The sequence below is a fragment of the Sinohyriopsis cumingii genome, chromosome 10 (genome assembly GCF_028554795.1).
Source record: "Sinohyriopsis cumingii isolate HCF-2022 chromosome 10, ASM2855479v2, whole genome shotgun sequence".
NCBI classification, from domain to species: Eukaryota; Metazoa; Mollusca; class Bivalvia; order Unionida; family Unionidae; genus Sinohyriopsis; species Sinohyriopsis cumingii.
Genome location: NC_142970.1, coordinates 23,127,630 through 23,140,134, shown reverse-complemented (window position 1 = coordinate 23,140,134; position 12,505 = coordinate 23,127,630). Strand labels below are relative to the sequence as shown.

Sequence of the window (12,505 nt, the reverse complement as noted above, 5' to 3'; positions counted from 1 at the left end):
GTTTTCCCAGGTTCTTCCTTCACCATTAATACTTGCCGCCATGTATAGTCTATCTTGTGCTGAAAATGGCATTAAACCCTACAACAACAACAACAACATCTTGATGAAAACTGGATAAAATAGGTTTTATTGCATCAGATGAATGGACTCTAGTTTAATGAATGACATGTAAAACTAAGTAATTTAAATTAGCTGTGCTTTAAAACAAATACCTCTTACACATTATTATCCAGATTTGTTCTGTATTAACCTTAGGATCCAGTCTCCATTTGAGTTTGTTTTAAAAATTTAAAATTTGCCTAATTTTATTTAACCTGATACCATTGTAGGTTTCATCACCTCCACATTCACCACTGGTAAATGATACCCCTGTTTTCCTGGAAATAGGACCAATCCATGGAAGTGCTTCCAATCCAAACCTGTTATCCATGGAATCCAATCGATTTGTAGGTTTGCCAGCATATCCGTCTCATCAGCAGAGGATACATGAAATGAAGCTACAAGAGAAATTTCTTAAGAATGCAAATAAAGGTAATTATGTCTTTATGCTTGTGGTCATCCATTTTTATGTGTCATTTCTTGTGGTTTAGCAGAAACTAACATTTTCATTTCTTTGTGAGTTATACTTTTGATGGGAAATGGGGTCATGTTGTCTTTACAGAAGATAAAGCCTACTTCATCTGCAACGTCAGATTTAATCAGCAAAAAAATACATGGTTCTCCACAAAACCCTCCTCCAAATTGGCACACCATGAAATTCACAAATATTGGTATTACATGAAATATAAAAAAGAATATTCGTACTCCAAGAAATAAGAAAATATTGGTAGTCCATGAAATAAGTAACAAATATTGGTAGTCAATGAAATAAGAAAATATTGGTAGTCCATGAAATAAAAGTAATTTTACAGGTCGGCAAGTTAGCTAAATAATGTTTGTCACCCATGACGATGGTGTGAGTGTACTGTGGCATTTGTCCACTGTTTCATAAGACTTTGTTCTTAAGGATTAGAAGGCTCAGAGTAAACACCTATGTTCTACACGAGTCGTGTACGAATGAGATATTTTAGGCACTTTCACAAAATGATATTACAGTCAAACAGTATACCAGCTTAGCTTAGAAATGTATGAACTTAAATATGTTTTTAAAGAATAAAAAGAGCATCAATACTAATTAGCATATGTCTTTCAACTTCTTTTACCCTCAGGTGTGTTTCTCTGTTGTTGGTGGCATGATCGATTAAAGATGTGAAGGCTGGGTTGCTTCTTCTTTAAATACATTACCTGATCATAGTATGTCCAGAGGACATCTACTACATCACAAAACCAGCCATTCCAATCTAGAAATAATATTAACTGCCTTTAGTTCAGTAACAAAGGTACTACAAGGTCATTTCCTTTGCATAGGCACATATCAGACTAGAATGTCTGCTTCTTGAGATTGGTACAAATCCACTCAATATGAGGTCTTGGACTGATGACTTTTTCTGTGCCTTTTCATCAGTTGAGTGATTCTTTAAGGGTTTTTTTTTCACCCCAGAAAGAAAACTCCATCTATTTTTCTGTCTAAATCTCTCTCTGTGTTCATTGTGTAGATGGACATTGTGCACTTGTTTTATAATGTAATATTTGATTCCATGATCTTATTTTCAGTCTTAATCCATGATCCTGATGGTCTATAGTATCCTATTTCAACTCCATATTTTATTCAGTTGTAAGGTACATCAGTAAATGTGATGTAAGCGATCACTTATCCAGTGTAGAAAGATCATTTCTACAGTTTTCTCTGGCATTAATCTTAATTTACAGAGTACTTTATACAGTATGACATTTCACCGGTGTGTGTCATTGTTTAGCTCTCTCTAATTACAGATATCAGCAACATTGGGCAGGATTGAGTGTTTGCATTTCAAAGACTACATTTAGCATTGATAATCACCCCTACCAGTATTAATTGTAAAGGGTGCAATTCAAACTATACAAGTTTCTTGTGGTTACACTGATCCTGGAATTTTTTTATAACCGTCTCAGCTATGCAATTAATCCAGGCAAATTAGAAAGTGTTAAGAAACATACAGATATTGATGTGTACACAAAAGTATCATTGCTGTTGATGTTACCATATGCAATTTTTTGATGTCAGAATCTTTGCAGGTGGAATGTTCACATCTAAAAAAATATGCCAGTCTTTGTCATCACAGGCTTCTGTCACTGTTGCCTTGGCTGCCACAAGGAGAACCTATCAATGTAGCACAACCTATTAAGCCAGTACCAACATGGTATGATGGCCCACCTGGACCCGTCATAGACATTGTATTGCATACAGCAATCTTTCCTGGGGTAAATAGTATCAAACTTTTGCACCAGACACAAGATAGCAACAAACCATGTTAACTCCAGCTCTGCACAGCCTTGATCTGTGCTTTGACTTTTGACTTTGTTTTCCTGATATCGTCAGCCTACTGTGCTACAAGATCCCTCATGCACAGATTACTGGCCAGTAATGACATGGTTTGATAGCCCATCTGAACAAGTCTGAACATTTCATCGTGTCATACAGACTCTGGTACAGGCATTGTTCCTGCAATAGCTAGTTCAGGAGTTAGGCACAAGAATTCAGCCAGGCGTAGAATGTGTTCCCAGCTCTGGCACAGCCTCATCATCTATGATTTACCACCAGTTGCTATATATATAATGATCACTCTTTGTTGTGTACACTGTGCCAGTTCCGAAACACATCATCTGGTACTGGTCATGCAAGACCAAGCTCTGGCTATGTCATGAATGTCTTAGGATAACTGGCACTGGATTTGTTAAATCTTTTTCCCATACTATCCACTATCAGACCTATGAGATGTTGAAGACTGACATCAAAAATGGTTAAAAACCCAGTACCAGTTACATCATCTCAACCTTTCCAGACAACCAGAACCATGCACCTTTGGCACTTTCCTTGAAACCCTACTCTTAAAAACATCATCTTCCTCTCTGAATCCAATTTTGTTCAGGGAGATTGAGTTCTGGTTCCTGCTTCATCATTAGCTCCTACAGAATTCAGTCACCCATCAATCCCGTTAGAAAAATATGACCAGCATTCTTCAAAACAGATTCTACATTTTAGGTGAGTTACTAAAATCTTGTGTTACTTTGAAAGAAAAGCCTTGCCTTCTCCTTGCATGCTGAAACATCTGTGCGTGCAGATTCTCAATCCAAATCCAGCTTCACTGAAACTGCATTTATCTTTCTTCCAATCTTAATGATTCCTCAAGTAGGGAAATATAATAGATCACTGACCGTAAGAGCAGTAATTACAAGGAAGAGCATGCTTTGTTCATGCCAGTTAAAACAACTACAAATGCAGTTGTCCAGCAAAGCCAGAGTTACTGAATCCTCATGCCTGGCTTATATGAAACAAGTCCTCATGCCTGGCTTATGTTAAACAAGTCCTCAGAAAGAAGCTGTTATTTCAACAATTTGTGGACACAATTACTTAAACAGAAAAGTCCAGCACTTTGAAAGCTTAAAAGAGAATGGAAAATTTTCTCTGATTGGTGTGAGAAGAAACACATCTCTTCCTTAAAACGTGTACAACAGATAGCTTACTACTGTGGCTCCCCATCACATTACAGGATCTCAGATAGCTTACTACTGTGGCTCCCCATCACATTACAGGATCTCAGATAGCTTACTACTGTGACACACCATCACATTGCAGGATCTCAGATAGCTTACTACTGTGACACACCATCACATTACAGGATCTCAGATATATTTTGCCATCATGGAAGAAAGGATATCGGCCAAGAAAATGATCTTTATTACTTTGTTATAAATTTTGACCTGTCTTAGCCAAAGTCCTTGGCTCTTTATCCAAAATGAAATTGTCCATGGGTTCTGACATGGCTGAACAAGACATCCATGGAATGATTTAAATTTATATGATATTTTTATTGGCAAATAATAGAAAACTCCTATTCTCTCTTTCAGTGCATACTTCATTGAAATCCTTGTTCCATGTGATAAAGACAGAAAGAGATCGGCTTCGACAGGCAGTGGAACTTAATGCAGTTCCCACTGGCTTAGCTACACCAACAACAGTAACATCTCTCAAACAGACACTGACTGATGTAAGTTCTCAGGTCATGGGTAAATGTGTGTGTGTGTGTGTGTGTGTGTGATTTGGATTTTTAACATAGCTTTAATAATTTTCGGTCATATTGCTATGATGTCTGCAGTCTGGCAATTTAAGATAATGTCTAGCACTGGGGCATCATGCTGCAGACATGTAGCATGATGTCCCACTCAGACACATTATCCAGTACCATTTTATAAGTCTTTGGTATGACTCGACTTTTGTAAATTATGACTTTTTCAGCATGAATTACACTTTTGAATATAGGTGAGGCAGCTAAATTCATACAACAAGGTAACATGGTATATATATCTATATATATATCTTTATATATATATATATATATATATATATATATATATATATATATATGTATGTATGTATGTATGTATGTATGTATATATATATATATATATAGATATATATATATATATATATATATATATATATATATATATATATATATATATATATATATATATATATATATTCATCCATATCTTCAAATTTATTGGACTCTATCAATAAGGCAAAAACATTTTAATGTATATTTTAGAATAGAGTTCATTGCCATACATTTCTTTAGTAAAATTTTAATTAAAATTACCTTTTCATTTCATCTGATAACTGTGTAAAATGGTATGGGTTGATCATATTCAGTGAGTATTTACCCTGAAGTTATGAAAATCACAAATTTGTACTGCTTTTGCAGGTTACAGGAATGGTATCCTTTGTCAAAGGAACTTTTTTTGTTTAAATATTTGGGCAGTCATGTTTTTGATAACACTATTTTTTTTTGGGTGTAGTGGGTGTCGAGCCAGAAAACAAACTTTTCTGTGTGACATGCCATGATATAGCAGTTATGACTATGATGGTGATGTTTTGTTACACAGGTTTGTAAACAGAATAAGGAACTAAGGGCAAGATTGTCCAAGATACATACAGAGTCATCCCTGAGTGATCTCCACTTGACTTCCACTTCCCCTCCCTCACCTGGGGTCACTTCAAGTAGGGTAAGGAACAGGTTGTTTCTCATTTTCAAATATGTTACCTGATCACACTTGTGTTTGGAATACTTATCCGCTACCTCAGAACCTAGCCCTCCCTGAAAGATGAACATCTTTCTATCTTTGTGACACACACATACACACACACACAGAGGAAATCAAATCTTACAGGTTAACTCCCCTTTCTTCCATTGAGGTGACTAATGTAATGTAGACGGTTTTTGTTGTTGTACGGTTTAACGCCATTTTTTCAGCACACGATAGGCTATACATGGCGGCCAGTATTAATGGTGGAGGAAGAACCTGGGAAAACCCCAGAAAGAACCACTGACCCACGAGAAGCTACTGACAAGCTTTCTCACATACCCACATTGGCTGAATCCGAGACTCAAACCCACGCAGACAGAGGTGAGATGGCAGTGATCCGTAATGGAGAGTGCATTAGATCACTCGGCCACTCAGGGCCTCGTAGCCAGTTTTAACTCTTTGATTAATGCTGTGGCGATGGACCTTCGTGAATCCAATCTACTTTGCATTGAAATTGGACTGTTCACTTTTTTTCTATTTCATTGGCATAGTAAATCAGAATATTTTAAATGGAGCATACAGTATTTTTTGTGAGTTCAGTGATTATATTCATATTTATGAAATTATTATACCATTCATTATTACCACATGTGAATCCAGTTGGTGAGATAAAATATTACATGTGAATCCAGTTGGTGAGATAAAATATTACATGTGAATCCAGTTGGTGAGATAAAATATTACCACATGTGAATCCAGTCGGTGAGATACAATTTCACTGGCTAAATACTTTTCAGCTATATACTTTTAAACTATTAAATTTCTATGTCATTTTGATAATGCAGTTTACATTAATTTCAATAATTTATATATATTTGGTGGATTCACTTCATGACAGAGATGACAATGGGTGCAAGAAGTGTAAATGATTTAGTGTTGTAGAGGATGGACATGAGATGTGTAAGTGTACAATTGGTCATTGGCACACACATATAAACACTGCAGAAATGATAATGATCACATTGATTAAGCAAACACCTCATATCCGAGGCTTAATAACCAGGTTGTTTCATAATCAAGGAGAGGATAATGGCCCCTCAATGAACTTTCCATCAGGTCTTTGCCGATGGCACCACTCAGTGCTTGACCTTTTCATCTGGATCCTTATGCATGGGCCATCAATGCTCTTTTAGTGAGCTGGAAGTAGTCCCTCCGTTAGTCTTGATGATGAAGATAATTGAGAAAATGAATAGCAGAGACTGCAGATAGTTTTGTTTGCCTACACTAAGATGAAATAAGAGATATAAAAAATCGGCTGGACCAATGATCTCTTTAATATGGTGACAAATGTACAGATACGGGTCATAATGACCATAATGGTCAGCTCAAACAGTTAAGATTGCCACCACTATTCCAACAATGTCCATATGAACTCCTTGTAACTTCAGGAATGTCCAGATTAGAAATGGAGTTTGGACTTTCATTAATAGCATGGATCTACTACTTTCACTGGATTTGTTTGGGAAACTTTTAATAGTGGGACAGTAATCAAGTGCAGGATCTGACAGAATATTTCATAAATTAACATTGGGATAAACTCATGTTTCTAGTAGAGCAGTCATACTCTAACTGTGTGACACAGGTTGATGTAAGATGCTCAGCATGTCCTTCTTGTACTTATTTTCCTAATAATTGCCATCGATTGCCTTGCCTGTGGGAAGGCTCCTGGAAGCGACAGCATTCCACCTGAAGTCCTCAAGAGCGGAAAACCAGCACTGCTCCAGCTCCTACACATACTCCTCTGCCTTTGCTGGGAGCAGGGATACATCCCACAGGACATGTGTGACACCAACATCGTCACTTTGTACAAAAACAAAGGAGACCGTAGCGAATGCAACAACTACCAGGGCATGTCACTCCTCAGCATCGTCGGAAAGGCTTTTGCCCATGTTGCCTTGGCACGCTTGCAGATCCTAGCCTCCTGCGTCTACCCATAGTCCCAGTGTGGATTTCGAGCCAGCAGGTCAACTGTAGACATGATCTTCTCACTAGTCAGCTACAGGAGAAGTGTCGCGAGCAACAGATGCCCCTTTACATTGCCTTCATAGATCTGACAAAGGCATTTAACCTGGTTAGTTGGAGTGGACTTTTCAGTCTCCTGCAGAAGATTGGCTGCCCCCCCACGTCTGCTTGTTGTCCTCATGTCGTTCCACGAGAACATGCACAGCACAGTGTGCTTCAATGGCACAACATCTGAAGCCTTCCCAGTCATCAGTGGAGTCAAACAAGACTGTGTCCTTGCGCCGATGCTCTTTGCCATCTTTTTCTCCATGCTTCTCCAGTACGCATTCAAGGACTGCAGCGAGGGAGTGTACATCCATACCAGTGCTGACAGCAAGCTGTTCAACATCGCCCATCTCTGTGCTAAGACTAAAGTCACAGAGGTACTCATCCGTGAATTGCTCTTCGCCGAAGATGCAGCCTTGACATCACACATGGAAGATGGACTTCAGCAGCTGGTATGCCGCCTCTCCCATGCTTGTAAGGAATTTGGACTGACCATCAGTTTGAAGAAAACGAACGTCATGGTGCAGGATGCAGACTCCCCTCCCTCTGCCACCATCGATTGGTACACAACTTGGAAGTTGTCGAGAACTTCACATACCTCGGGTCCAACATCTCCAGCTCACTCTCCATTGATTCTGAGGTGAACGGCAGGATTGCTGAGGCAGCGGCAGTGATGGCCAGACTTAACCAGAGGGTCTGGAACAACCCCAACCTCACAGAGAAGACCAAACTGCGTGTCTACCAAGCCTGCGTGCTCAGCTCACTTCTCTACAGCAGCAAAACATGGACCACCTATGCAAGACACAAGAGGAAACTCAACAGCTTCCACCTGAGATGTCTGTGGTGCATTCTGCACATCCAGTGGCAGGACAAAGTACCCAACACAGAGGTTCTAGAACGTGCCAACATGAACAGCATGTTCTCCATTCTCAGAGAGAGGTGCCTTCGCTGGCTTGGCCGTGTCAAGAGAATTAACCCAGGCCTCATTCCCGAGGACCTGCTATATGGGGAGTTAGCAGAAAGTGCATGACCAACTGGACGACCACATCTGCGCTACAAAGATGTTTGCAAGAAGGATATGAAGATGGCAAACATCAATGTCAACGACTGGGAGAGCTGTGCAAACAACCGTTCCAGCTGGCGTCTAGCTCTTAGGCAGGGAGTTCAAAATGCAGAGGAAGAGAGAAAAATAAAACAAGCTGAAAAGAGAGCTAGAAAGAAGGATAAACAAAAGCTTACTTTGGAGCTACGCCATCGTCTTCCGTAGATGGACGGATGCCAAGAAGACTTATTTTCCTAATGTTAATGTGATCAGGAAATGGAGAAAGCATTTTGTTTTAGTAAATTGTGTTTCTCCGACAATATTTACCTGATCACATTATTAAAACACCTTCAACCCTTTCCCACAGTGCAAGCATCATACGATATTCACTGAAAAACGATTACATTTGATTATGCAGGTAGCCACCTAGCTGGTAGAAGGGGAGTTAATCTGTAAGAGTTGCCTCCCATTGTCTTTATCTGGTATAGTGTCAGAAAGTCATTTTCATGGGTGGATTCAGAGGTAGCGGAAAATAGCCTGAATGTTAGTGTAATCAGGTAAGTATTGTTGAAGAAATATAATTTGCTGAAACAGTTTGCTTTTGTAATTTTTCTGTCTTAAAGCAAGAGAAATGTATCAGAAATAAGATGCATTTTAAGTGTTAGCTATTGAGAGATTAGTACTTATGTTTTTGTGCGAAGTTAACTCAGAAGTGTTATACAAATTGGATGGGTTATTTGGCTGTTTATATTTGATGTTCCTCAAAAAACAAATAATCAAGGTTTCGCTATCAGAAGATTCATTAACTAAGATAAACAATCATTTTTTTTAACCATAGAAGTGTCTGCATCAAAGATAAGCAATCATGGTTTCACGCACAAAAGAGTCCTCACGAAGGATAAGCAATCAAGGTTGCTTAGAAGAATCCACATCAGAGTTTGACATTCATGGTTTCACTCATATTTGGATCCACATCAGAGGTTAACAACCTTGGTTTCGCTACACAGAAGAATCCACATTACAGATTAAGCATGGTTTTGCTCACAGAAGAATTCACATCATAATTTGAAAGTCATGGTTTCACCCACAGAAGAATCAGCATTAAAGATTGGCAATGATAGTTTCACTCACAGAAGAATCCACATCAAAGATAAAGAACTATAGAGATGCTTCAGGGTGCATGATTGCATGATTCACACAAAATGTGTATGAATCCACGTACTTGGAAAGGGGTGATGATTGAGAACACCTGTAAATTAATTTCAAGTCATGCATATGAAAATATACTCAACACAGTATACAACTTTATTCAGCTATTCGTCATTAAAGTGCTTGTAGAAATGGTAGAAATATTATAGCGCTTGTCACGACATGTATTTTTTCATAACTGTTTACATGTCTGCTTTCTTCAGCTTAAGATGAATGGTTGTTAAACTAAATTTGATTGGCACAATGGGCCCTGTAACAAGCATTGTGTCAAAGGTTGAAGCTTTCATCAAAGATTTTCAAACGCACATTTATAATACAGGCAAACTCCCAGTGTTCTTCATCGTTAGATGATGACTTAGTTTGGTAGATACCAACTGATTGTAGTAACGAAGGTAATTTATTTTTAAAGTTAGGTATTATATCAGATTGTAGCTGCCGAGAGGGTGCTAGTGGAGATTCCAGTGAATGATTTTGAGCCCAAAAATGGCATTAAAAATGAATTCAAGAAAGTGAAACTTTGGCAGAGCTAATGTTAGTGAAAAATCTTATTCTGGAACAGAATTATCTAAAAGACAATAACTGAGCTGTGAAAGAGGATTCTCAGTGCAGATTAATATTCATACACAGATGAGAAACAGATCAAGCTGAAAAACAATGAACGGATTAATGCATATATAACCTAGAGGCGACATCTTTTAAAGATTTTGATTTCAGTAGGGGTCTTACAGAGCGGATCAGGAAGAGAGAGAGATATTGAAGTATTATATAATTAATGAACTATGGCAGTTTCCTCCTCTGCCTCACTTTTGTTCTACTTCCCCCTTGTTTTTGTGACAAGTGGTGAAATCCCCCATTATGATAAAATTCATGGGGCACTTATAAAAGGATCCACATCAAAGATTGACAACCATGATTTCACTCACAGAAGAATCAAAATCAGATTTTAATAAGCATGGTTTCACGTACAGAAATTTCCATGCCAATGATTAACAACAATGGTTTCACTCACAGAAGAATCCACATTCGGTATTATTAACCATGGATTCACTCACAGAAGAATCTACACCAGAGATTAACAATCATGGTTTCACTCACAGAAGAATCTACACCAGAGATTAACAACCATGGTTTCACTCACAGAAGAATCTACACCAGAGATTAACAACCATGGTTTCACTCACAGAAGAATCTACACCAGAGATTAACAACCATGGTTTCACTCACAGAAGAATCTACACCAGAGATTAACAACCATGGTTTCACTCACAGAAGAATCTACACCAGAGATTAACAACCGTGGTTTCACTCACAGAAGAATCTACACCAGAGATTAACAACCGTGGTTTCACTCACAGAAGAATCTACACCAGAGATTAACAACCATGGTTTTACTCACAGAAGAATCTACACCAGAGATTAACAACCATGGTTTCACTCACAGAAGAATCTACACCAGAGATTAACAACCATGGTTTCATTCACAGAAGAATCTACACCAGAGATTAACAATCGTGGTTTCACTCACAGAAGAATCTACACCAGAGATTAACAACCGTGGTTTCACTCACAGAAGAATCTACACCAGAGATTAACAACCATGGTTTCACTCACAGAAGAATCTACACCAGAGATTAACAACCATGGTTTCACTCACAGAATAAACCACATCAAAGATTAAAAACCATGGAAAAGTCCTCATATTAGGAGGTAATTGAAAAGAATTAGGGGTGGGTGGGGTGGAACTATAATATGCAGCTTGTTGACAAAACCCCTTATTTTTTTAAGTGGAATAAATATTTTTTTATTATTTTTTTCTGAGGATTTCTTAAGCAGCATTCAAATAGGTATATTTTTTTGCAATAATGTTGATTATTTTTGTCTTATCTATGTTTGTAATGATGTTGGATATTTTTGTCATACCTGTGTTTGTTGTAATGATGTTGAATATGTTTGTCTTACCTATGTTTGTAATGATGAGTGTTGGTCTTACCCATGTTAACATGGTGATATATATGTGTTGCTTTTCTGGCAGTGATCATGTCATTGTTGTCAGTAATATTAAAGTTTGCATGTCAGATACATTGATGATACATCAAGTCTGCTACATGTAATACATCATGTCAGATACATTGATGATACATCAAGTCTGCTGCATGTGATACATCATGTCAGATACATTGACGATATATTAAATCATTTTTCGTGATACATCAGTGCACAGACATGGAACACTTGTTTGAAATCTGGAAAATATAGGACTTTCTCATTCTGTGACACTAACTGTCATCTTCACTTCAAGTACAGCTCAAAATGAACAGTCATCTCAGTATGTACTATATGGTAATAGACTATATTAAATTTATCTTATTGATGCAGACCAAATGTTCATGTTACTGATGCTACATATAAGCCAACCAAACCAGATTTGGTATAATTATGAAATTCTTTTAGTGAGATCCTGCATTCCATTATGTTTACAAAATGCCTGTAAATAAATATATTTTGGGATACTGTTTTGAATACGGGTTTTCCAATTGAATACATCTATGGGAAAATAATTACTTCAACACCCTTACCTTAGACTGGTACATGGAATGTAGGTTTCTTTGTAAAAATGATCCAATTACATATAACCAATCAGTCATTTATGTTGTAAATGTGTGCTAATTTGCTGCAGGGATGAAGAGTAAAGAAATATGTAGATGATTCTTGGAGAAAACTAAAATTTATGGTTATTGTTTTTCCAAAATCTTACTGGAATTCAAAACACTGAAACTGGAGGAATATATACATCATAATTGTTCTCATTGAACTTTGATTGTTGCTGATTACATGTATAAGTGTTACTAAGTACATGTACTGAGTGCATGTATAATTGTGATTGAGTACATATATAATTGTGACTGAGTACATGTTTAATTGTTACTGAGTAAATGTATTTTTATGCTCAAAGGAAGATGCAATATGCATGTATAGATGTTACTTTTAAAGAATGTGTCATCCATTCTGGACAGGCTGTGT

General features: G+C 37.5%; 1 protein-coding gene across 3 annotated transcripts in view; it reads left to right on the top strand.

The window, feature by feature from the left end:
* The window catches only part of LOC149789717 (oxysterol-binding protein-related protein 6-like), a 122,854-nt gene that overhangs the window by 54,837 nt on the left and 55,512 nt on the right, over positions 1-12,505 (top strand). For all 3 annotated transcript variants that reach the window (XM_089971728.1, XM_089971729.1, XM_089971726.1), the window contains exons 10-12: positions 330-531; positions 3,988-4,127; positions 5,026-5,145. In XM_089971728.1, coding sequence (XP_089827854.1) covers positions 330-531; positions 3,988-4,127; positions 5,026-5,145 — 462 coding nt within the window. The remainder of the gene's footprint in view (positions 1-329; positions 532-3,987; positions 4,128-5,025; positions 5,146-12,505) is intronic.